Raw genomic sequence first — 26,902 nt, 5'->3', positions numbered from 1 at the left:
ACGAGGCGAATAGCTTCGTGGCAGGAACACAGTCTCAATACCACAGGCGAAATGGTCGGACGCCGGCGATCACTCCGAGCAGGCGCAACGCCTGCTCGGAGGCTGCTTCATGGACGGCTCAGTTCTCTTGGGCCTTGATCGCCGCCGTCCGACATTTCGGCCTGCGGTGCCTTGTCTGGTGCTCTGTAAGTTTGTGACGCGCACCACGAAGCATTTCGCTACGTGCGTGCCGCACGTAAACTAAAATGTTCAATTCCTCCATAGTACTCCCATTGTGGCCTGCATAATCTCCCACTCAAATGGGGGTCAAGTGTGCTTATTACGGTACTCTCGCAGTATGCTGACTGACTGATGTTTACCTAAATGGGAGTTTATCAAACGCCCTATTCAATGGGAGTAAAAACATGTACAGATGGGAATGCGCTAGAGGACAAGCGAAAAACGCCCACCTAGCTGTTTTTCTTGTTACAGTGTATGGAGTTCCTGCTGGAGTGCCTTTGTCTAGATCAATTATTTACAGGGTACTCTGTTCATCAGAAGAAAACTCACAGCTGAATACAAATGAGTTGGAACTCATACGGCGGGCATTGCCAAATCTTGACTGGGAACTTACCACTGTCGTTACAAAAACAAAAAAAAAGGCACAGTCACTTTAGCACACGCAAAAGAGGATAATGATAAAACCTTGTGGGCTCCCGATACATTTTTTTAGATTACTGACATTTTCATTTTAATGCATTGTTACTTGCTATTGTTCCCTGCCATCAAATCTCGTCGGTTCCAGTGCCCTTAATTACCCCTAACTTATTAACAGTGCATTCCTTAACTCCGCCCTAATTAACACCAAAGGTCGCAGGTTCGACTCCTATAGAAGTCTTGGGTGCGGGTGTCTTAATCAACTCTATGGTAATCCCACAAACCTGAACGTGCCATTTTTGATGCACTAATTTTGATGCCTGAAAATTCAGATTTTTTGCTGTAAGCCCAATGTACTGCCCCTACTAGTGTTTTTTGATATTCTGTAGGGAATGTTCAGTTGTGCATAGTTCAGCAAATGAATTACTACCTAAATAATTTCCATAATACTTATTTCTCTTCAATTATAATTTCGCTGTCTTATTCATACCAGTATACTCTCCATGGCCAGAAATACGTGTTATCAATTTCTTTTAATTTTCCTCCACGTGAACTTGTGTTCGACCTTTGTGGGGCTAGTAACAGTGCGTTAAATACCTTCGCCTTAATTAACACCAGACGTAGTTGTTTCAACTTTCGACCTTCACAATATGATTTGGAATCGAAATTAGAGTTATGGCTGGTTTACCCATATCTCTATGGTGGGTCGTGGTATGCAGTGTCTTGTCTTCGCCTTAATTAACACCAAAGATTATGGGTTGGACTCCCACCAAAGGTCATGTGTAGAGTGCATTAAGTGACCTCAAACACCTTATTTCCTCTACCTCTAGCTCTACCTTAGGGACTATTTTAATGAACTTCGAATTACCTTCCTTCGCCTTAACAGCAAAGGTCGTGGTTTGCACAGGCCGAACTAAATCTACCTTAATGAATTGCGCGCTAATTGCTTTTGCCGTAATTATCACCAGATGTCCAGAGTTTGACTGTCGTGCCGAGGGTTCAAACCCTAATTTTGGAGCCATAACGCCGGACGGGAATGGTCAAATTTTCGTCCCGTGAGCCGTCTGAGGCGTTCGCTTAAAAAATTGTGCAGCCAAAAAACTTTAACGACGGTAACAAATTAGCTAGCAATATGGAGGTTACCAAAAGAGCAAGAAAACAAGACAAGTGGCACACAAAGAGTCGTCCTACGAAGAATGTTAGGTGTAACGTTAGCAGAAAGGAATAGAACGGTGCAGATCAGAGTCAGACAGGAATATCCGAAATTACAGTTGATAATACAATAAAGAAATCGAACTAGGCAGTTCATGTCATGCGCCGCGCAGATAACTCGTTGGCAAATAGAGTTACAGAATGAGTGCCAAGGCAGTGAAAACGCTGTTGAGGACCACTGAAAAGTAGGTGACGTGATGAAATTAGGAAATATTTAGGCTCGAGTTGCAATCAGGTAGCGCAAGACAGGGATATTTGTGGATCACTGGCAGATGTTTTCGTCCTACAATGTACTTAAATATAGGCTGACGATGATAATTATCATCATGAGTAAGGTGACGTTGATGAATATAATTATAAGCCGGTGCATTTTAAGCCTCCAACGGATTGGATATTCGATGTAGGAATAGTGCGGGCATCAGTTATGAAACACTGTGCGCGACATTCTTTGAGATATCATGCTTTATATCGACCATATTGGCAAATAAAACGTACAATGCTTCAAACTCTGCATTCAATCCGCGAAGTGAAATAGAACGATCCGCTTATTGCTTAAAACCTTCTCTAAATTTATTTAGGTATCAAGTTTAACTCATCATCATCAGCCTGGTTACGCCCACTACAGGGCAAAGGCCTCTCCCATACTTCTCCAACAACGCCGGTCATGTACTAATTGTGGCCATGTGGTCCCTCCAAACTTCTTAATCTCATCCGCCCACCTAACTTTCTGCCGCCCTCTGCTACGCTTCCCTTCCCTTGGAATCCAGTCCGTAACCCTTAATGACCATCGGTTATCTTCCCTCCTCTTTACAGGTCCTGCCCATGCCCATTTCATTTTCTTGATTTCAACTAAGCTGTCATTAACTCGAGTTTGTTCCCTCATTAAATCTGCTCTTTTCTTATCCCTTAACGTTACACCCATCACTCTTCTTTCCATAGCTCGTTGCGTCGTCCTCAATTTAAGTAGAACCCTTATTGTAAGCCTCCAGGTTTCTGCCCCGTAGGCGAGTACTGGTAAGATAAAGCTATTATACACTTTTAACTTGAGGGATAATGGCAACTTGCCGTTCATGATCTGAGAATGCCTGACAAACACATCCACGGCCCATTCTTATTCTTCTGATTATTTCCGTCTCATGATCAGGATCCGCCGTCACTACCTGCCCTAAGTAGATGTATTCCCTTACCGCTTCCAGTGCCTCAATACCTATTGTAAATTGCTGCTCTCTTCCGAGAGTCTTAAACGTTACTTTAGTTTTCTGCAGATTAATATTTAGACCCACTCTTCTGCTTTGCTTCTCCAGGTCAGTGAGCATGCATTGCAATTCGTCCCCTGAGTTACTAAGCAAGACAATATCATCAGCGAATCGCAAGTTACTGAGGTATTCTCCTTTAACGTTTATCCCCAATTCTTCCCTATCCAGGTTTCTGAATACCTCCTGTAAACAGGCTGTGAATAGCATTGGAGAGATGGTAGTTCCCTGCCTGACGCCTTTCTTTATTGGGATTTTGTTGCTTTCTTTATGGAGGACTACGGTGGCTCTGGAGCCGCTATAGATATCTTTCAGTATTTTTACATACGGCTCGTCTACACCCTGATTCCGTGATGCCTCCATGACAGCTGAGGTTTCGACAGAATCAAGCGCTTTCTCGTAATCAATGAAAGCTATATATAAGGGTTGGTTATATTCCGCACATTTCTCTATCACCTGATTGATAATGTGAATATGGTATATTGTTGAGTAGCCTTTACGGAATCCTGCCTGGTCCTTTGGTTGACAGAAGTCCAAGGTGTTCCTGATTCTATTTGCAATTACCTTAGTAAATACTTTGTAGGCAACGGACAGTAAGCTGATCGGTCTATAACTTTTCAAGTTTTTAGCGTCCCCTTTCTTATGGATTAGGATTATGTTAGCGTTTTTCCAAGATTCCGGTACGCTCGAAGTCACGAGGCATTGCGTATACAGGGTGGCCAGTTTGTCTAGAACAATCTGCCCACCATCCTTCAACAAATCTGCTGTTACCTGATCCTCCCCAGGTGCCTTCCCCCTTTGCATAGCTCCCAGGGCTTTCTTTACATCTTCCGGTGTTACCTGTGGGATTTCGAACTCCTCTAGACTCTTCTCTCTTCCATTATCGTCGTGGGTGTCACTGGTACTGTTTAAATATCTATAGAACTCCTCAGCCACTTGAACTCTCTCATCCATATTAGTAATGATATTGCCGTCTATGTCTCTTAACGCATACATCTGATTCTTGCCAATTCCTAGTTTCTTCTTCACTGCTTTTAGGCTTCCTCGGTTCCTGAGAGCTTGTTCATTTCTATCCATATTATACTTCCTTATGTCAGCTGTCCTGCGCTTGTTGATTAACTTCGAAAGATCTGCCAGTTCTATTCTAGCTGTAGGGTTAGAGGCTTTCATACATTGGCGTTTCTTGATCAGGTCTTTCGTCTTCTGTGATAGCTTACTGGTATCCTGTCTAACGGTGTTACCACCGACTTCTATTGCACACTCCTTAATGATGCCCATAAGATTGTCTTTCATTGCTTCAACACTAACATCCTCTTCCCGAGTTAAAGCCGAATACCTGTTCTGTAGCTTGATCTGGAATTCCTCTATTTTCCCTCTTACCGCTAACTCATTGATCGGCTTGTTATGTACCAGTTTCTTCCGTTCCCTCCTCAGGTCTAGGCTAATTCGAGTTTTACCATCCTATGGTCACTGCAGCGCATCTTGCTGAGCACGTCCACATCTTGTATGATGCCAGGGTTAGCGCAGAGTATGAGGTCTATTTCATTTCTAGTCTCGCCGTTCGGGCTCCTCCACGTCCACTTTCGGCTATCCCACTTGCGGAAGAAGGTATTCATTATCGCCACATTATTCTGTTCCGCAAACTCTACTAATAACTCTCCCCTGCTATTCCTAGTGTCTATGCCATATTCCCCCACTGTCTTGTCTCCAGCCTGCTTCTTGCCTACCTTGGCATTGAGGTCGCCCATCAGTATAGCGTATTTTGTTTTCACTCTACTCTTCGCCGATTTCTCGTATTCATAGAAGCCTTCGACTTCCTGGTCATCATGACTGGATGTAGGGGCGTAGATCTGTACGACCTTCAATTTATACCTCTTATGAAGTTTCACAACAAGACCTGCCACCCTCTCGTTAATGCTATAGAGTTTCTGTATGTTACCAGCTATATCCTTATTAATCATGAATCCTACTCCTAGTTATGGTCTCTCCGCTAAGCTCCGGTAGCCCAGGACATGCGCGCTTTTTAGCACTGTATATGCTTCTTTTGGCCTCCTAACTTCACTGAGCCCTATTATATCCCATTTACTGCCCTCTAATTCTTCCAATAGCACTGCTAGACTCGCCTCACTAGATAACGTTGTAGCGTTAAACGTTGCCAGGTTCATATTACAATGGCGGCCTGTCTGGAGCCACGTATTCTTAGCACCATCTGCTGCGTCACAGGTCTGACCACCGCCGTGGTCAGTTGCTTCGCAGCTGCTGGGGACTGAGGGCCGGGGTTTGATTATTATGTTCATATAGGAGGTTGTGGCCGAGTACTGCACCAGGGTGGCCAATCCTGCTCTGGTGAGGGAGTGCGTTGCCGGTTCTGGTCACCGGGATCAGGCCACACTCCAGGCCTGTTTATGCAATTTTTTTCATCACGCGATTTCTTTTGTTCCGGTACAAAATTGCGCGGCACCGCGATTCGAACCACGGACCTCTTGCACGCGAGGCGGGTGTTCCACCTCTACGCCACCGCTACACTCCTTAACTAAGTGGAGTTATGTTCTTGTTACAAGGCTTTATGGCGCCATATGTTAAGAGGCTTAGAGGCTGAGAGTCAGTTCTGCGTATTAAGTTGCTGTCTGTGTGCGTCTGCGACTTCTGACCGCTGCTACTTGAGATCCTATTTCCTCGAGACGAAGGTACCATGCACATTACACATACATATAGGGTCAACAGAATTAGCAATGCGTTACTACCCGCCAATATGCGCAGGTTCTAATATCCAGACTCATGAACGTGCCTTGATCATATGGTCCTGTAACCAATTCTTTATTTCTTAGAGATACACCGATAATGTTTCCCTGCGTTTTGAAAGATGAAAGCCGTTTATGCAAATTCAGGATGTCACGCATTGATGTCATCTACTTACTTTTAGTGAAACTGAAAACTTGGGGTGCGGGGCTAACATAATTTGAAAAAGGCATCAAGCGCTCTTATTGTAGACATCTCCACAAAGCTGGTGCAAAGTCTAGCGAGCGTGCTGGCTTTGCGGGTTCGCTTTAGCTGCAATAGTAGATAGTGGTTGGGTTATGTTCCGTAGTATCTCCTGACACGTTGTTTGGTAAGTACCATGTGATCCACGTGAGTATCTCCTAAATTTTCTCTTGCAGCCTCGGCTGGGACCCCGGGTAATGGAGGAGTTCCGTACTCGGAGGTCGTAGGTAGCGGGACTTCCTAATAGAATAATAAACATAACATTTTAGTACTTCTCGCAGACATCTTAATCCAAAAGAAATTGCAAACCTGTATATTGCACAGTTATGGAATAGTATCTACCCCTTACTACCGCAAAGAAAGTAATGCACATTGAAAAAGCAGTAATCCACATAACTTCTAGATAACTTATGCGGCATCTGAAATAGTTATTTGCTTTAACATTGTAGCGAAATGCCGTGTGCTTGCAAATACAACCAAGGCCTATTCTATTGCAGTCACCAAGAGAGGACCCCAAACTTGCTGAAGTCACCACGTTCTATGACGTTTATCGAAGCTTTCTCAAATTAAATCACTATATATAAGCTAAATAACCGTTCTTACATAAACGGCTATTATATACTGGGCCTGACAGTATGTTGCATTATTAGGTATATTTTTGTTTGTATGTTTTCAAATATACACGAACTTTATACCGGCCAACGCAAGTGTTTCACAAAGAAAATACCTGTATTACAGCGAAGCTGTTTTACTCTAGCACACGTATGAGGCCTGTGCATACGTTCCCAAGGGGGCACCCTGGGCGCCTTGCGTCCGCACCGTTGACAGGAGTGCGCGCGCATTCGGCCATTTAGGGGAGAGTGGGAAAGTGTATGGCGACAGCGCCTGTGCACGTGGCCAGCACTTCTGTGATTATAACGTCAATCGCGTCGGAGTTACATGCGTAGCTGGAATGGAAATGGGTAGGGGCAACGGAGAAATTGTGCGGCGACGGTGCCGCAGCAATGGAGACGGGTGGGGAGAGAGGGGGAAAGAGCGTGGCGGTGGTTCCTGCGCACTTGTCCTGTGCTTCTGTAGTTAAAACGTCATGTGCGTCGGAGGTGTCGGCCCAGCTGCAGCAGCGGTTGCGGCAGATGAGTTGGAGGCGCGTCGACGGTGGCGGCGCTTGTGGCGGTGAAGTGTGGTGCGGCATAAAAAAAGATGTGTGGTGACCACTGTGGTGCTTGTGCCGGCGTAGTGTGGGAACGTCTAAGAAAGGACCTATGATTTTGTAATGTATGCAGGCGACGTATGCAGCTTAAACAGCTTCGCTGGTAATTCGTCCCCATGTGAATATCGCCGACCCACCCACATTTACTTCTTTTGAGCTGCATATTACCTAGATCTACAAATAATAAAGTGATTGCACAGAAATTACTCAACAATAAAGGCCAAAAGCCATACCTTTAAAAATAAAATAAACGCAGTTTTTTCTATCTGATAACATCGAATGAATAAGCTAAAAACTGTTTCACAAAATTAGGTTCAAGGGCTGGTATGAAGTGCCATTTTTGTGGAACATGTAGCCTTTACTTGCACATCCAAATTGACGTTGCTTGATCTCTTTACTATCTGAAACGCTGCGGCAGTGGGTAACATGCAAAGAATAATTACCTTCAAAACCACAAAAACGCAGCTGAGATTTTACCTTATCACTAATTAGCTTTTGTGGAATTATAATACTGCATCAAGACGGCAAGTTGAGCCAGTTGGTTGGGATTCATAGTAAGGTTCGTTACAGCGCAACACAAGAAAAGGACAAAAGAAGGTATAAAACGACGACACGGTGCTGAAACACTAAAGCGCCGTGTCGTCGTTTTATACTTTCTTTTGTCCTTGTCTTGTGTTGCACTGTAACGAACCTTACTATGTATTATAATACGCGGGTGTCACGAGTGCCAAATTTACTGGTGACCATCACATAAGGCCGCTATATCTACAGTGATCACTAAACGCAGTGATCACCTCTGCGGTAACCTGCAAATGTTATATTGATATGATGTATGCAGTTCTCAATATGTTTCGGGAGTGTATATGAAATAATTTTAAGCCGGCGAATATTGAACCACTTCAACTCGTAAGCGTTCGCCATAGAGAGCATATCAATATATAAACGAAATCAAAGTGCACATGTGAGATGGAAATATTTTGTATTGCACTAAATCTAAGCGGGCTGACGAAGAAGATTAAATATGTATATTTTAGCTATTATCTTAGTTGGCATACACCTTTTGTGTAGCACAGTTAGTTGGGTACCTTCTTTTTTTTTCATTTTCTATAGCGGCAACAAGTGCTTACTGTGTAAGGGCGATTCTCGATTGCGTTTTAGTGAAACGGGTGTAATTCCGTAAGTTGTTAAGATGGTAATAAATGTATATGCGCAATTGAAAAGGCGTTCGTCCTCTGCCGATTATGGGGTGTTCCATTTATTTCATGTGAATATTATTGATTATTGAAAAGCATTTGTAGCGAAGCAATAAAACATTCGAAAAGATAATGTTTAAATCTGCCAAAATAGTCTGGAAAATTATTCTCCTTTTTCCAATAAACTTTCTGCAGGGTATCGGTTGGGGTAATGACACCTTCGTAATGAAAACCGCGTATAAACACTAACCTTGAAGCGTGGACCTTATCTTAATCACTGCACATCTTTGCTTTCTACTCATATACAATATATCTTCCGTCTGATTGTACGGGGCACCTGAAAAAGACAACAACATTTATCTCATTGCAGGTTGTCCTTTATAAGGAAGTGCGTAGTTTTGTCTTAGGTGTAGAAATAAAGTAGTAAAGGCAAGGCGCAGAAGACTAGGACTCAAGAAGAACACAAAAGACAGGACCGGCGGCAGGCGGTCCTGTCGTTTGTGTTCTTCTTCTTGAGTCCTGATCTTCTGCGCCTGGCCTTTACTACTTCAAGCATGAACCAACTAGCCCAAGCAAGAGTTTTACTTGTAAAAATAAACGCAACACGCCGTGTTGCGTTTAGCATCTATTTTGTCTAATACAATGTAAATTGTGTCTGTCATTGACGCAATAAAGACCACTGGTCCGGAAACGCACCAAATGATAAAAAGATGACCTCTTGTAGCTGGACCGCCCCATTAATTGTTGCTGATGACGTCAAGTAACTTAGTCATTGCATTAATAGTTCCCTGCATAATAATTGATTTGCTTTGACTGTAATAGGAGAGTGCACAGGATTTTGTTTAGCTACCGAGTGAATGCCAGAAAGATCATGGAAAGTCGGAGCCAGCACTTTAAGTAGTATCAGCTGCATTGCGCCTGCTCTTGGATGAGCGAATTAGTGCAAAAAAATTAAAATATGAATCTGCAAAGATTGCGATTATTCATATTTGTAGGCATCCGAAATACTAGCGTGTAGAAAGGTTATCAAGCAGAATGTTAAGAAATTCCCTGGAGGAAATGATATAGCGATAGCAATTCTGCACAAAATAGACAGCAGTAGGGGCACATTCGCAGGCCCGTAAACCACAACTGCGACGTGATCATGTTATTACGAAGAGCTGATGATTAGGAAACAAGTGTTGGTGGTCGTTTATTAACAAAGCATTCTCCTACATCGTTTTCAAAATTGTAAATCCTGAAAGCGTGTTACCAGTTATTAACACAATGGGTATAATTTTTATGGTGGGGGTAATTGCAGTAATATTGTTGTTCCTACATGCGGCCTCAAAGTGGTAGCACATGCCGGTGCTTCTCTTCTGGACGGCGCTCTCGTGAGCAGTAATTGCGCTTGTAGTTCACACTAATAAAAAAAATGTTGAATGTTGAAAAAATGTTGAAAAAATGTTGAAAATGTTGAAAAGTTCTGCTTGTACGGCTACACAGCGCAAAAGATTAGGCGGATCCCAAGCACTGTGGGAACCAGTGTAAGCGAACGTTGCTGTGTTGTTTGCTTTGACGATAATTAGGAGCTATGTTGACTTCGAGTGTTTATTTTACGTAGTGTTTATTCCAGTACGCTAATGGCGAGTTGATGTTAAACCTTTCTTTGCGTACACCCCTGCTGTTTCTCTGCGTAGTACACAGAACACACAGTGAGACGTCTTTGCTTGAGGCGTTGTTGTGCGCCACTGTTTATAGCCTCCGAGAAACTTAGCATCGTTATTGCCTGTCACGGAATATCGCCTCTAGAAAAAATTACTAAACAATAATTTAATTATGTGGCGGTACCTGTCAAAACCGGAATCGGATTATAAAGCACGCCGGAGTTACGGACTCGGACTAATTTCGACGCCCGCGGGTTCTTTAATGTGCATTTAAATCAAAGTACAAGAGTATTTTTGTAGTTCGCCCCGTCAGAATGCGGCAGCTGTGCTCTTGATTGAGCAATGACGTCCCAAGCAATGACGAAGCCGCAAGGCAATCATGGTGACCATATAAGTGCCAATTTGACGTGCGCCCACTTAGGTACAGTGTCACTGAGGTGCTACTGTGTTTTAAAGCACACTTTCCCTATGCAAACCATGGATTAGTCCCCCGTTTGACAAATCTGTATGGTTGTCATTCTTAGGAAATAGGTGAAACTGCCGGGCCATACGTTGAACTTCAACTTATCCAGTTCGTCCGCAACAGCTGTAGTGTGAAGAAGTATCGTTTTTTTTCGCTTTCTCACGTCGCCTTTTCCCTCTACCGCCCTGCCGCCGTGTATGTGAGCTGCGAGCACAGAGTACTAAGACTGTCATTCACAGGTTCCATGACGGCGCAGCTTATATCCGTCTCTGCCTCCTCTCCCTACCTCCTCTCTACCATTATGTTGTGACGTAGGTCACACATGATCGTAGAGAGGAGAGAAATTATATTTACAAAATATATACAGAGAATATACACAGCCAAGCAGGGAGAATAACAATAAACAAGAACTTGCTTTTTCCGATCGTCATCTTCGTTGTCCTTCTGACCACCTTCCTTAGGACACGGGAATGCCATGTAGTATTTACTTTACTTTCGACTGTTGCACGTTAATTTAAAGGTATGTGCTGCAGTTACTGCACAGGTCTTTCAGACCCGCAAGAGCAGCGATGGCTGATCCGGCGTGCACGCGGAGTGGCGCGAGCCAATGGGACCCTGAACTAAGGGCTCCACCCTGCGAGGAAGTCGCCCAAACTCCTGATAAATAAATGTTTTCTCTCTCTCTCTCTCTCTTTCAGGGGGGTAATGGATAATTGGATTTGTATCTCCGCGGTGATGGTGACATTTTTGACAACAAAACGCTAATGTATTCAGACAACAACTTTGTCAATACACATCTTGTTAACCGTTAGATGGTACAAAAAACAAGATTGCAAGAACCTATAAATGAATACCTCGTCCGTCTTCTCATAGCGCAGTACTCGTCCATTGTTTTAACTACGAATAACTGCCAACGCGTGTACATTCAACTCGTTAAAGTTTATTTTGGACACTGAAAGGAGGAAACAGAAAGAAGTGAAGGCATGAGAGCCAGGACTGCCTCCAGTTAGAATTCACGGAGCCCTCGGTCAAGCTAGCAATGTGCCATCGCGGAGCAATAAAAAACGCGCTGAGTACTTCTCGCTAATTTTAGCCCTGATTTGCGCTTATAGATGTTTGTGGATAAGTGCGGCTTACACGGCGTAAACAGAATTGATTGCGAAAAAAGGGCGATAAGCAGTGAATAATTAGAAACGCATTTTAGTCTGACTCCAGGTAAGACATAAGTAATGAAGTCCGAAGTTTGTGATAATTTTTATTGAAACTGAGAATAAGACTATAGGCAAGGTCCATCTAAATAGGCCGCGAAGCTTGGAACGAAAAGCGTGCCAAAACCTATCGCCAGGTACATCAGTTAGTGGTGTACGATTGCAGCGTGACTAGGTAAGGGGGTACAAACACAAAAACTAGAAAACCTACGTGAAAAGAAAACGTTCCAAAATTCTTAATAAGAATACTGGCATACGAGTAAATTTTGCGTATGATATATTTTTCCTGCAATAAAAAAGAAATGCATTTTTTTTTTATTTCACAATTTATTAGTTCTCTCTTGGCCACCCCTACCAACCACTGATTCTGCCGCAAGACTTGGCAAGGCTGTGCAAGCCAGCTATTACGTAGGGAGGAATGGAATTGCGCGCTTGAAGGCGGCGCTTGCGTCCGAGTTATTTTTTAAGTTTTACTATTATTTCCTTCCATGTTTCTTCAAAGTGTGCCGTGCGCTTCACTTCAAATTTTACGTGACCGAGCGTAGTGCATTAGATGGCGAAAGACGCGAGTGCAGGTTTTTCGGTATATTGAAAGTTCACGCTGCGGCATCCGACGCGCTTGTCTTGTGACGATAAATGTGGAACGCCCCGCGAAGAAACGTCGCGACATGTTTGTTTACTCGCCGTAACACAGTCTCTGAGTGTCCGAGGGCCAGCAAAGTTAGTAAGTGGAGTGTTTTCGAAATGATAATGTGGGTTAATGTTGTCTTCTCCTATAACTGTTTTATATGAACTCATGGTGTGGCACGGAATCGCAAATGATTCTGCGAAAATTATTCGCATAGGTTGCAATGCAACACGATTGTGTGCTGGCCATAGCACTTTCCATCACTGAAACATGTTTTGTTTGGTCAGTTATATTGGTTGCATTATTCAAGGCGAATAAAAGTCGAGTTGATTTTGAAAGCTCTTTGGCAGCGTTTTTTATTCCCATCCTATTCGCTCACCATCCTAAGAAAGCTACTGGAGCATTTGCCGCCAATAAGAGCCTAATTGGGTTCATATTAAGAAAACGCCACTTATGATAGTTAACGGACACGCTGTCGTTTCATCTAAGGCGAGTCGCAAGCTTGTCTCAGCCTCAAAAAAAAATTACTTCTGTCGTAGGGGCCATATTGTCGGACGCTAAAGAAATTCAAATATTCGCGACAAGCAGCCTAAGGACTTCACGTCACTGCAATTTAAGGTTGTGACGTCATTTTTTTAGTTTTTGCTTCCTGTTAGTTGTCCCCACGATACGTAGATGGCGACGGTTACAACGAGGCCCATTTTCCTGATATTTGGGCTTCTATGGAAGCATCGCTACCAGTTTACATACACCTTGCTATGGGTCCTAACGCAAGACTTCTAGCCACTCATCTGAGGAGCCCATATAAGTTGTCCCAACAGAAATGAAAGTGACACTGCTGATTTCTGCAGCACAACAAATTCCATCATGCCCTTAGCAGACGCCAATCGGTAACGTTACTGCTTATCCCTGACCATCGGGTGATGCTGAAGCATATGATATTTGGTTTCCAGTCTTCGCGAGAACGACAAATGGGTATTTACTGGGTGATGCTTTTTGGGGGTGACATTCCACATGCGCAGGCCTTAGAAGTGGCCGATAGCCGAACTCCTTCTTTAGGCACCATGAGCGCATCATTATAGAAATGACCTTTTCTTGGATACGTCTGCGGGAATCATCACTGGGTGCAAGAAATTTTGTAGCACATCAGTCGCACAAATGCAGTAAAAAGTGTGTAAGCACTCCTAGAAACTTGTATTTGGCGCTCTTTGGCCGTGCTTGGCACGTGCGCCAGAATACCAAAAAGTCAACATTCGATGCAAAGATGGAGTGCTATTTTCTAGATACCTGGAAGTTGAATAAGCATGTGTCCCAGGTGCTTCAGATCAAAGGTTCCTCGTAGGTCACCAGATATCCTGCGAATAAAACAAGAACGACTGTATATAGAGAGCAAAAATTCCCATGTGGATGTCGATAATACTTTTTACTGTTTTCGTAATATGATCGGATCAAGTGAACTGAAGTTTTGTTGATATTTTGCATTTGTTGCACTTCACAACGCCGTTCTGGATGTCCGGTGGTGTTGTATATCCATATTGGCTCTCGCGTGGACAAAAACTGAAACAGGCAGGAATACGTTCATGTGAGCTTCAAAATGTGAGGTTTTCCTCTTCCTAAAATGTAACCCCTGTATATTGAGAAGTAGAAGTGCCTTACGCAATCATATTGAGCATATAAGTAGCGAGCTTATAGGAAACGTTCAGTGTTATTGCAAATGGAATGAGGTACTTACTCTTGGGAATCCGCCAAGTTTATGTCCTCGATGTACCCGAGGCTGTATAAATTGATAAATAGAACACGACATGTCGGCTTGTGCAATGTACGAGCACAGATGTCATCACGAATACATTTTTTGTACAAGAAAGCAACTGCGTTTAGTTTACACTTCATGCTGCATGCCTGCTCTCACGCCGTAGCCAGTAACAACTTAAAGGCAAAACTCCTATTGCACTCTGTAGGGAAGATATGCGCATGCCTTCGAAAATGACCTCGTACTTTCCATGTAACTACCCTTATCTAATTTATTTCACACATGTACTCACCTTTATTATGCCCAGTCATTTCACTGCAGCGAAACGCCTTACCCAGTTGGGCAAGGTTCACCTGAGTGAGCTGACAGTAGTACTCTTGTCCATGCAGGATCAATCCTGCACTTTCGCGGAATATCTTAGTGTGCGCACGCACACACTAAGTACATTGGCTCCAGGAAGCAGGAACATCGTACCGAAACTCAGCGAAAATCCTACCACACTCATTTATTGCAACAGCAAGCAGCAATCAGTATTTGCTTCTTCCGGCGAAAAGGTCGTCACGTTGTGCGTTCGTATTTGTTCAAGACAAGTAAGTCAGAAAACCTTCCTTCCAGACACAACTCAGCAATGGAATATCTGTCTAAATTTAGCACCCCTGCAATAATGATGCTACATGGCAAGATGCCCTATTTTTGCACTTTACGCTGCTCTCTTGCTTGGGCACCGCGGCTGTGCACGATCGAACTAAATAAATAAAAAATGGATAGGCAGCTAATGCAGTGCCATTGCACCAGGAGACCCAAAATGTAGACTGCTCGAAATGGACACTGCTTTGATCACGGGAGCATTATGGCTCTTAAGCCCGCATCGCGGACACTTGATGCACGAGTCATTATATTGGTGAACATTACGATAGATATAAATAATTGTTCCTTGGATAGTTCGTTAATACGTCTTATAATCTGTTATGAAGCGAACCACAAGTAACGGTTGTGAGCGACGTATTTTCCAGTCGTTTTTTTGCATTTTCCTTTTCGTTCCCGGTTTGACAGATCATGAATGCGGTAGTTGATGGACTTTCTATACCTCTTAGCAGGGAAGGAAAAGCGGCTGATATTCCTGGGTGAAATATTGGATCTAGTGCATTAACTATTCTTCGGCTAAACTAGGTGGGCAGAGAAGTATCGTCGAGATGTGAAACATCGTGCAACTTAACAGCAACTTAACTTCTACATTACGATGTGGGCTTCGCCACTTTATTAACAAAAGAGCAGCTTACAGCAACGTGGTTAGAAATAAGGAGTATATAAACGAAGAGGCAAGGTTCACAGACGCATTCATCACCGGCAGTGTTTTGCCCTATCTTTTATCGCTAATTGAGGAAGGGTTGACGCAGTTAGGGGCGGCCGCCCAGATTCGGTACAAGCACATTGAAATGCTACTGAGAGGACACAGTCGGCATGTGCTGTACCACGAAATGCTGGAGCTAGGAGGAGCTTGAGGAGAGGCGCAACACCGATACAGGAAGAAACTGCTGTGTGCCATTATGCTACCGGATTACCGCCGCCATGAGCGCCGACGGTCGCGGTAGCAAAATGGGAATCTCATTGATCTTGACTGCCGTCTGTGAAGTCTTTTTTTGAGCAAGGCATATGTTGACCATAACGGCAAAGGAAATGCTGGCGTAGAAGAGAAACGCCGACAGCCGTTGCCTGGACATGAGTTGAAAGTGAATGTCGTGAATAATATGCGGGGGCTTTCTCTCGCGAAAATAATGAGATGGTTGATTCTGCTCATGGCTGTTTTGACCAGGAAGTGAACTCCATCCAAGCCGTCTGCGTTTCTGGTTGCTATAGGAAGTTTCGTAATTTGGAGTTACAGTAAAGTCGCACAGATAGCCAATTAGGAATCGGCCAACGGCAGTCGTCAGTACTGATACAAGTGATTGAAGGCAGCAAGTCAGTCTTACCATGGTGGCGGCATATTATTAAAGTGAAGAATGCATACATAAAAATTGACTTCAAATAGCACTGCTGCATAAAAAATAGCTATAGTGGCAGAAAAGTTTCCCTCAGCTTACTATTCTGTTCGTTTCATTGTTTGTATACGTGTCATTTAAAACAGCACACTATTTTGACACCACCAATAGCAAACGAGCCAGATAGCTGTAAGAGGTACAAGCAAGTGCAGATATTCAATATTGCAACAGCATCTGGCGTGTTTTGCAAAAACACAGATGTCTTTATGGCCGAATGTAATTTTCTCAGTGATAAGTCACAGACGTAGCGGGATGCTTGAAAAATTTGTCACCAAATCATAAAATTTCATATTCGAGAAGAAACCCCGCCACCCCCCAAAATGTTAAAACGTAATTGCTACCCCTGCTTAAATAACCAGTTTGCAGACCTAATCCTGGAGTGTTATAGTGATAAATAAAAGCATCTGCAATGTTTCTACGAAACAGCAACTCAGCAAAAACGTAAGTGACCGCAACGGTTATAAATACCGACGCAGCCCACTGTGAAACACAGAACGGAATGGAGAAAGAAATTATTGCACAGGTAAATTCAATACTTTCTTCTGATGAGCCAAAATCTATCCATGCCGATGTAAATTGTCTGTGAATTTTACCATGCCGATTCTCTGTGAGATAGGCACGGTAAAATTCGTTCTTTTCACAAAGATCGCAATGACGACCGAAGGGAAAGCCACACATAAGGAGTTGCTTTCTACCAAATTTGCAAATTCAAGAATACGAACAAAATCTTACCACAACAAATATGAAAGGCCATCTAGCGCTGAACCGAAGTCTGGCTTCCAGCATAGTTAAAGAAGCGGCAAAGAGAAGCAAAGCAAGAAGCTTCATTCTCGCCATGCTTCTAGCTTAGAAACTGTCCAGGTATACAATGGGGGTTCTGCACTCCCAGCAACATCTACATGAAAAAGAAATCGCTTTTCATAGATTCGAAATGACAGCCGCCTTTGGATGTCTATTGTTACAAGCGGACTACATATGCGTAGCGAAAGAGAAAAGCACTATGCCATTGCTTTTATAACTTTCTACCACATGTATTTTTTAACGAAAATCACATTGCGGCCAAATTTTACGGCGCGGTCAAAATATAATTGACCAGTTGAGAAGAAAATTTCTACTTTGATGGTTTCTAGAATATTCGTCGAAAAACCAATGTGTAAACTTCTACACTAGCTTGACCAGTGAGAACTAAACCGCCACAAGAGATGCTATGGGTAGGGTTTTTTATACTCTTACATCACTGCGGTAAATTTTATTCAAAACGTGACATGAAGACGAGACAAACAAGTCGCAAACGATTGCTGCGAAGTTGCCAAAGTTATCGCTAAAACTGTGGGATTAAATTAAAAATAACGTTGGCATTCCGCAGCACTACCAGATGAGTTAATATGGCGTAATTCATCTACGGACCTGTTAAACAGTTTTCGAGTGTCTCGGTAGAGTTGCATGATCAATAAACATAAATATACCACAAGACTGCAGAGGGCCTCTAAATTAAATATATATTTGCTATACAACAATCAAAGCAGCTGAAATTTCCTATTTATTTACCGATTGTCAGGATCGAATTTCAGCAAATATAAACAACACAGAGCTGAAGTTATGATAAGAAGCCAACAAACAATGACGCCAAGGACAATACAGGGGAAATTACGTGTACTTACAAATTGAAATAGAAAAAATTTAAATTATTGGAAATAAAAGTAGATGAAAAAACAACTTGCCGCAGGTGGGGAACGTTCCCACATCCTTCGCATTACGCGTGCGATGCTCTACCAACTGAGCTGCCAACACAAGTATTTCATGTTCATTATCCCTGTAAATTTTGTAGTTCTCAGCGTTCGAGAAAAGAGAACTGCATTGTTCCGCACGCTCTAAGTCACGGGATGTTAACCGGGAAACGGCAATAACGTGATGTTTTCAGAGATGAAGTGCTACACTTCTGATCCTTGATATATCTGAAAGCGCCGTGTTCTGTAGATTTTTTTTTGGTAGCCATGTGAAACAGAAGCAGTACGTTCACATTAGCGTTCACAAGCACAGGTTATAGGATATACAAACCTGTATACTGTCGATCTCTCTGGTAATTCAGCTTCTGCTTTTTAATCTCATTACCCGATTTATTTTAATAAGCTTTGGTAAATATTGAATTTATTTTATTACAATATATCTTTACACAAGTGAATGAAGATAAAATTAAAACTGTATAACTGGCAGCGATTAGGCTCATTAAAGTCGGTTTTCTAAAGCTTAAAAACGGAAATACGCACTTTGTGAACACAATGTGAAGCCTGTGAAAATCACCTATAGTTACCAGACGCTGCACATGATCTTTCGGCTGCCTGCTTGTAGCTTTCGATTATTAAATACGTTCTGGAAGGCCATTTTCGAAGCAGGTTTCATAAATTACAAGTGGCTAACATGTCAACCTTTTTTTATCAGGTGGGTAAAAGAAATCGGTTGCTGAATGCAAGTTTTTCTCGCCAAAGTGATAATAAAGGGGTACATGTAGCAATGAATTTGCTGAAACGGCAACACTGGCTATAAATAAGGACGCTAAAATTAACTTTCAGCTGCGGCCATCATGAGTAAAAAAATGTAGCGAGTCATGTACTGTAACGAAATAGATGTTAATTTAAACAAAAGTGAGAGAAATTTTCTGTACCGCAAAAATAAATTTCAGTGGATGTTCTATGACAAAAACCTGTTCAAAAAAAAAAACAGGCCTTTTCGGTGCTTCATTTCTAGCCTATAAATCGAGTCAAAACTAAAATGTAAGCATTTGAAATTATCGCAACTGCGTAAAAAAGTAAAATAATATTTAGAAGTTTTTTTTTCCTTTTCCTTTTTTGATTTTTGCATATTTTCGTTTTTTGCACCTACCACGCACGGCACGCTGTCTGCGGTACTGCTTTGACGCCCCGTGCCATAATCAAGATGGCGGCTCTTCGAGTCAATGCATATCAGCACTGCTCCGTTTCTGTTTCGTAAATCGTAAGAGGTGAGTGGTTTCCTTTTCAAGCAAATTACAAACAGTGGACGACGTATTCTTTTACGCAATATTTTCCGCGTGTTCACGACGTAGAACAGGACTACACTGTAGTCCGCTAAGAAAATTCAGGCGGAAAGTGACAAAACTTAGCAACTACGTTTTTCAGCGTACGCTGCGCTTTGTGAGGTAACGTCGGATTTGAGTATTAAATTTACCTTTAGTTTTTTGTTATACCACACATAAGGGCTAGCCAGTGGGCTTGACAAATGTATATTGTCTATTCTTAGCTTTACGGAATGTACACCCTTGCAACTTTTTAACAATAACGCGCAAGCGCCGACCACACGACGTGTCAGTTGCCTTGCAGTGGTGAGGGGCACTCCTGAAGCGAACAGTGCAGCAGTACACATTCGAACTAGAGTTCGCCTTGCACGACCGCACGTAAAGTTGCCAATCCCGCCGTCCTTGGCCACTACAAGGCTGCGGACACGCCTTACCATCGACGCTCGCGTGCTATTGTTAAAAAATTGCAAGGGTGTACTCGTGTTCGCTGTTGCTCCAAGAAAAAGAAAGCATGCGCGAGCTCTCAACAAAGCTCACCAAGCGACGTTAGCTCTCAGCTAGGATCAAGTGTTCGGCTTGTTTGAGTGAAAGCAAGGTGGGACTTGTTTTTCTGTTGTGCAATATTTTATTTGTTTTGATGCCGGCATATCAACCTGCCACATATGAGGGAACATGGTATCCAGTATTGCTTTTGTTCCTTCGTTAGCTGCGGTGCGAGTGCTTTAGTGCATTACCATCGGCAAATGATTTTGCCAGGCCACTGATTAAGTTCCTTCATTTTGAAAATAGTTAGTGGCAACGCTGGTCTGCGTGGCTTTGTGTACTCTCAGAGCATTTTAAAACCACAGCGCGGAAGATGCTGGCATTTGAACCGTGAACATACGCTGTCATCACGCTCCTGGCCAGGAAGAGTTTCTCGTATATTGTCCGCTAGCCGCACTTCCTGCCTCTGACAAAGAATTACTAACTGTATGATTGGCTGACTACAAAAAATGAGAAAGAAATGCTCAAAATTTTCATAAATTAACCTGCAGCAACACCATTTCGTAAAAAGAAAAGCAAAGCAACATGTGTCATTGTATGACGTAGCTAATACTATACCGTTAGCGTAATGTGTCCACCGTTTTAATTGTCAGGACGGTTTTCTACTTTGCGTCATTCTGCTAGACTTTGTTACGAAAATAGCTGACGTGTAACTTGTTTGCGACTGAGCATTTAGTGATCGGGGGCAAGGGGAACGGACGGAGGCAGTGCGGGAGGGACCTCGACTCTGCCAACAAGTGCGTACTTTGCGCGCGCGACCGCGCGCCGTGTCTTGAAATTGATCTGCATATGGCCCATGCCTTTGTGCGCGCTGTGTTCTCGCCGCTCTTGCGTTGAAGCCACGGATCGCACGAAGGTCACTTCGCTCGCCGCTGCTGCTGCGCTTGCTGATGCCAGCATTATCGAGTGTGATGAGTTCACGTTTGCTTGTGCGCACTGACACCATGCTTGTTAATTCAGTTAGTAAGCAACTGTTTCCCTGTTAACACTGCCGATAAAACTGGTATCCTTGCTTCGTATAACTGTCTACTAATCTTCTATCGCAATCGGCGCTTCGCGTTTCCGGTGAAAGTGCCACTTCTTTTTATAAAAGCAGCGCGTGGAGCATATAGCACAATCCGGCCTGAAAAGACGAATAAGGTGACTTTACTTGAGCGACAGATTGCAATGTTCAGGTTGCTAGTTAAAGCTACTTACTGAATAACTTCATAAGTATTCTATTTGAAGCATATGTACAGATTCCGGAATTGTGACCAAGAAGTAATCAAGTCGTCGCATCACGTCTCCACTGATCGGCTTCAATTCCGCACTTTCATCATGTGCCCTCAAGTGAAGGGTAAGATTAATTTAAGAGAGTTATAGAAGAGGAAATTGTGATAGAATGTGTATATTTGTTTTTGATATCGTGTTCTAACTGACTGCATGTTGCACATACGGTATGTTAATATTGTCATGAATAGTTGACACGCATAAAAACAACCGAACAAGATGATAAAGATAGTGGTACGGTTGTAATTACACTTGTAGCTGAACTGGTGGAAACCAACCTGAGATCTTTTTTCTTTCTTTGTCATCATTGACTGTTGTTCCTTTAAAATGAAGTAATTGTCATGCTAAATCTGTCGCCTTTTGTGAGCTTAACTGTACTTAAAGGAAAGTCCAGACGCCTCAATTAACCTGAGGTTCACGCATCTGCTAGCTTAGTGCCTATTGGCAATAATAAACTAGACCTTGTCTCTGAAATGTTCTGTATAACCTTCTGCATTTTTGAAACAAACAGCAACCACCAACATGGAGTTGTCTGCGCGTTGTGTGTATGTGTGTTGCGCGCATGTGCATGTGGATGTGTGTTTTTTGTACGTGCTGTGTGGGTGTGTTTTGTGCGTGATAGGGGAGGGCGTGTACAGTATGTTCCATGGTGAGTGCTGTTTGTTTCGAAGCGTATATGGCGCTACTGACTGGCCACGTATTAATATTCTGCAGTTGACTGAAACGAAATGGTAATCTGGCTGGAATAAACATAATTTGGAAGCGGCCTCCTCCCACACGGTTCTCACACTCGTGCACTGCAGGCCTTCGTTGACCACTCTTCAAAAAAAAAAGAATTGTGCTTAATTCACTGACTTCTGTACAACCATGCTACTGCCGTATGTATATTAAAGGACCACTGTTCAGGTCAGTCGCAGCATGACACCCTGAGAGAGGAACCAAGGTCCAGCACCCAACGAAGCAGCACGGCCTTGCACCGAAGGTTTTCTCTATAATCAGGTGTCTTCATGATTGAGTTTTGAAGCAAAAGTCTTCATCAACGTAATGCCGAGGCCACTTTGAGTGTTCTTTTTCAGCACCAATATGATTTCATATATGGGCTGGTTATCTTGCACTATAGTAAGACGTTCGCTGTTTCTGTTTGGATTTTCATGTGGCCAATTAAGCCGTCTGTTTTTCTTGCTTTAAAATAAAACACTTTTCTATTTTTGTACGGCACAAACTGTAGCCTGGTTCTTTTTTGCAGCATCATTTACCACAGTTTTACTGCTGCCACGTGCTCTTTGTCCCGCATGCCTCCATGAAATATCAGGTTTCCTGGTTTACCGAGAAAAACAAAAACAGCCGTGGCGGTGGCCAAGGAGCTAGAGCGTTGCGCGGCTAAGCACGAGGTGGCGGGATCAAATCCCGGCCGCGGCGGCCGCATTTTGATGGGGTCGAAATGCAAAAACGCCTCTCTTTTGTGCAATTAGGGGCACGTAAAGGTCCCCTGATGATCAAAATTATTCCGGAGACCACCAGTACGGCGTGCGTCATAGTAAAATAGTGGTTTTGGCACGTAACACCTCAGCACCTCAGAAAAAAAAAACAAGCCTTATAGTGGAATAATTTTCTAATGAGAACACTTGCGATTTTGCGACTCAGTTAAGATGGTTAAGCAATGTCTGACTTTATACAACAGTTCCTTTTTACATCAAAAAAGCATTCGATTTTAACTGCATTTTGAACATACATCTCTTAAACATGCGTTTCACAAACAAGCCATGATGCCTCATATACACTGCACACCCGTATTGATGCTATTATATCGCAAATTTGTGCTTGGATACATGGAGTGACTAATTGAAAACAAATTCATTGACAGGGTCGGGGGAGTTCCATAACTTGGCCAGCAGTGGCTGTTATAGGCAATGATGTGTGTATTGATTTACTTAACTTGCCTTGCTTTAAAATGGCATGTACATTCTCTGTTCTTCCTTCTCTACGTACACGTGCGATCGACGGGAAGCGGAAGCTCATCTATAGCGTGGAAAATCGACTTTTAAGCTGTCATAACAAATGGAGGAAAGGTGATGCTGCTTGTCTTATAAACCTAGTGCGCATAAACTGTTCGGTTAATATACCTGTTTTCATATTTATATGCCCAGTTATGTTTTGATGTGAACTAGAAGAAAAATTCATTTCTTTTACAAAATCCTAAATTACAAATTATTTCTTACAGCCACTGAGAAAAAAGTGTTGAGCATGTTTAACAGCAGCTCAAGAAAACTGAGTAAAGTAAAAACGGAGAAACACATGAGGGCTACGTGTGACCTTTATCTTCTTGCGCTGCAGCTGAACATTTCCAGCTTTGAGCACATGGCCTAATTTTTGAGACCAGCTGTATATTTACGTGGTATTTGCTATTTCATAATAATTATGTGACCCGCGATAGTAATACTTAAACATGAGAGAAGTTCACATGAAAGTGGAGGCTAGAAGGGATAAACAGTCGTCGAACAAGGAATATCGGCTGCAGTGCACGTTGCTGCAAAAAAAGTATCTCCGTGAAAACGGCAACTGCCCTCACGAAGAGAAATGCTCTTTGAAAGCGTTGGCTTCGGCGACGTTTCTTCTTCGCCCTTAATTCATCGCGACAGAAAATTCGCTTTGCACGTCACACTTGTGTACAGTGAAACAGAAAAAAAAAGTGAAGTAAAATTAAAATATACACAGAAAACATAACTTTTTGTGTGCCTCAAAGTTGATAATTGTTTAACACATACGTTTCATGTACAATGAAACTGAATATATTAAAATAACAGTACTTCAAGAAAAAAAAAAGAGCGCTAGAAGGACGCCGACTAAAAGAGGAACATGTACGACGGACAGGTGCTAACTTCCCAGTAAACGTTTATTTTAAGAAACAGCATTTACGTAGATAGAAAAAAGAATAGCACCACCGTGACTTCACGACATCTCTATTAAAGTGTCACTGCTAATTGATAATCAAAGTAATTGGATAAACGCGATGAAAAATAATTTACACATAGATTGAATAGTAAAGGGCGCAGAATATAACGTTGTGCAACTCCAGCATTTATACATGCACTGTGATTTAAGATGAACACTTTCTTCGAAGATACTACTTTAAAAAATTATATTATGGGGCTTTACGTGCCGAAACCACTTTCTGATTAATGAGGCACGCCATAGTGGAGGACTCGGGAAATTTGGACCAGCTGGGGTTCTTTAACGTGCACCTAAATCTAAGTACACGGGCGTTTTCGCATTTCACCACCATCGAAATGCGGGCGCCGTGGCCGGGATTCAATCCCGCGATCTCGTGCTCAGCAGCCCAACACCATAGCCACTGAGCAACCGCGGCGGGCAAAATACCACTTGAGAGCGGCCATCAAGATGGTCGCCTAAAACTTAATGCAGAGGACCTCTAAACACGAGTAGACATAACTTATGAAAAATGACGTTGTGGTTCACTGTGGCAAGCGCTTTGGCTATTTCAAGAAAGTGAGCAAATGTGAACATAATATGACCTAAAATCAAATAATTTTTCTTAGAACGCTTCAAGAGGGAGAATCAAGCGCCACCTTGAAAAACAAAGCCAGACTGGTGAAAGAACATTATTAAATGTATTTTTTCAATGTTATTATACCTTCCCGCATGATATATTTTACAGCGAAGCTGTTAGCCTTTCCTTGGTTGGCGATCTCTTGTCCATGTCCGAGAGCAAAAAGGTGGGCCTATCCCTGAGATAGTCAAATACCAGGCCATCCCGCAGCGGAGGTGAAACAAGCTTCAAGCACTAAGCAAAGTGAATCGGAAAGTGCACACATTCTTTGGAATCACGCATACGACATAGATAACAACATCCCTTTCACTAAATACAAGCACAAAACAAGTATCTGAAGCACATAATTGATGATGAGGCGCTCGTAATAAGAATGCGAAGCGCGTACGTTTCCTGGTAAAGATTATTGTTGTGGAAGCTGCCGCGGCAACGGCTTGCATATAAATGAATTGAAAGTGTCGAATAGCTGACGAAATGTCATTCACAAACAGTATTACGTGAAGAGGGCCAAGAAGCAATTCTTGAGGAACTCCGCGTGGGACCTCATATTTAATAAAACACTGTTGAGAAATGCCAACGGAAAGACATCTACTCCGTCGATAATTTGTGCGAGCTTTCTAACGAGGACTTCGAGGCAATTTACACTGAAACTTTGTTATAAAGAAATAATGGACATGACTAACCTGATGAAACTCCCATAGTGATCCGTGTGTTTAAAACCTCATCTTAAGGAAGGGATATTACCCCGCTAATGCCGATAATGAACTACATTCGTCTACGGAACCAAAAATAAAAAAGAAGAAAACAGACCGTTGCGCGTCGAGCATATCGGTTGCCGCGCGATTCGGAACAAATTCACCGCAGCAGTTCAAAACTCCCGCCTCCCCGCGTTGAATACGCCATCGACTAACCCTGGACTATCTCACCGCTGCGCATAGCTGCGCACAGGCAGCTGGTCACTATCGCACTCCTCCACTGACCTATCTCTCGCTTGCGCATGTCTGGAGTTGCGAGCCGCCCACCGCCGTGCCGCTACTTTCGACGGTGCAAAAGATGAGTGCATTCACTTATATTGCGCGCTTGCCTGTATGGCAAGCCTCGCATCCAGGTGCAACTGGGCGTTGCTTCCGAGATATCCACGGCGCAATCTCGGGTGACACGCGCAAGCCTATACGAGTCGCCCCGTGCTGCGCGGCTACGCGTGGCGGTCCGAAATAGATAGGATTTACTTCGGTTTTCTGTGCGCCGCAGCTGCGGTCCGCCTCTGATTTCTTCCCGGGGAAATCTCGGGGCGTGCCCAGCCGTGCCTGCGCCTGCCCTCCTGCCTACGCAATTGTCCCTCGCTGCGCCGTTGCGCGCGGCAATACGAAAAATTTGTGCATTTATTTAGCATGCCGCCGCACCGCGTGTGCGGCTGTCTGGGCGTCACCTCCGAGATTGCATTGCAACCTGTGCAGTCTCGGAAGCCACGAGCCCGCTGAGACAATTCAGTGCGGTGAAGTTCGCTTGGCTCCTGGATCACACAGTGAAGCGCTTTGTGCGCCGTGTGCTGTCAACCGCGACGGATGACGTGGAAAGTGGAAGCAAAAGACCATCCCAATGAAACAGAAGGCAGCTACCTGCAGGCTATAGCATCAGGTGCTAAGGAGTCGCGTGTTGCACAAGAGAGACACTTTTATTGTTTTATTCAAACTTGCTCCCGTGTGTAGTCGTGTAGCGGTTCCACGGGCCGTATTCAAAGCCGTATTCTTAGTTCCATGTTTCCAGTTGTGCACCCCATTGGTCATATACTACAGCAAATGGCAGTAACAGATATAACAAAGTATAGAATTTAACGAATCAATCTTAGTGCCTCCTTCAAGTTCGTTATAACCAAGTTGGACTGGCCTTCAAATGTTTTACTTAGGTCAAAGTAGAGCATCTAATTCGTCCCTACAATGTAGCACCTTACAAGCACGGTTCATAAAAGTGACCTAGTTCATTGTTTTGGAGCACCCTCATACAAACTATACGTTTCATCCATTGAAATGTTCTGAGCACCAACCGAAATGAATTCTTTCAGCACAGATTCAATCACACGGGGCGCAGCACCACATTTGTGTACGGGCTCTACCCGTACTACGTTCCAAGCGCTAGAGAACGCACTAGTTTATCATGAACTGAGAAAGACACTTGCCAAAACAGGGACAAGTATGCTTCCGTACTTCTTAATCAAAGCGGGAGGGATGTCCTCCAGACAACAAGGCAGGG

The 26,902-nt window shown here is 43.2% G+C and overlaps 1 protein-coding gene and 1 long non-coding RNA gene across 10 annotated transcripts; one reads left to right on the top strand and one right to left on the bottom strand.

Annotated features, from left to right (window-relative positions):
• Nucleotides 1-5,897: 5,897 nt before the first annotated feature.
• Nucleotides 5,898-25,654, bottom strand: LOC126534040 (uncharacterized). Of its 8 annotated transcripts, none has more exons than XR_011895747.1 (7): nucleotides 25,463-25,570; nucleotides 16,953-17,115; nucleotides 14,164-14,205; nucleotides 13,852-13,988; nucleotides 13,719-13,786; nucleotides 8,737-8,823; nucleotides 5,898-6,323 (listed from the first exon to the last, which is right to left on the bottom strand). XR_011895747.1 is itself a non-coding variant. In XM_055072632.2 (5 exons), the coding sequence occupies exons 1-5, from the start codon at nucleotides 25,477-25,479 to the stop codon at nucleotides 6,118-6,120; spliced, it is 420 nt and encodes a 139-aa protein (XP_054928607.1). In that variant the 5' UTR covers nucleotides 25,480-25,556; the 3' UTR covers nucleotides 5,898-6,117. The 8 variants fall into 8 exon arrangements, 1 of the variants encoding a protein (XP_054928607.1); XR_011895748.1 differs by lacking the exon at nucleotides 25,463-25,570 and adding an exon at nucleotides 25,336-25,427; XR_008613184.1 differs by lacking the exons at nucleotides 16,953-17,115; nucleotides 25,463-25,570 and adding an exon at nucleotides 25,633-25,654.
• LOC129385687 (uncharacterized) lies at nucleotides 19,052-22,306 on the top strand. Of its 2 annotated transcripts, XR_008613189.2 has the most exons (3): nucleotides 19,052-19,218; nucleotides 21,043-21,151; nucleotides 21,799-22,306. It is a non-coding gene; the product is annotated as an uncharacterized lncRNA (long non-coding RNA). The 2 variants fall into 2 exon arrangements; XR_008613188.2 differs by lacking the exon at nucleotides 19,052-19,218 and having other exon boundaries at nucleotides 19,227-21,151.
• Nucleotides 25,655-26,902: the final 1,248 nt, after the last annotated feature.

This window comes from Dermacentor andersoni, chromosome 7 (genome assembly GCF_023375885.2).
Source record: "Dermacentor andersoni chromosome 7, qqDerAnde1_hic_scaffold, whole genome shotgun sequence".
NCBI classification, from domain to species: domain Eukaryota; kingdom Metazoa; phylum Arthropoda; class Arachnida; order Ixodida; family Ixodidae; genus Dermacentor; species Dermacentor andersoni.
The sequence above is the reverse complement of the archived record's forward strand: the minus strand, read 5'-3'. Positions and strand labels throughout refer to the sequence as shown.

Excerpts from the sequence above, each read along its gene's own strand:
- LOC126534040 (XM_055072632.2), bottom strand. Across the intron at positions 8,824-13,718 it reads CATGCTTATTCAACTTCCAG|GTGCCCCGTACAATCAGACG; the intron begins GTATCTAGAAAA and ends TGTCTTTTTCAG. Across the intron at positions 6,324-8,736 it reads GATAAGGTCCACGCTTCAAG|GAAGTCCCGCTACCTACGAC; the intron begins GTTAGTGTTTAT and ends TTATTCTATTAG.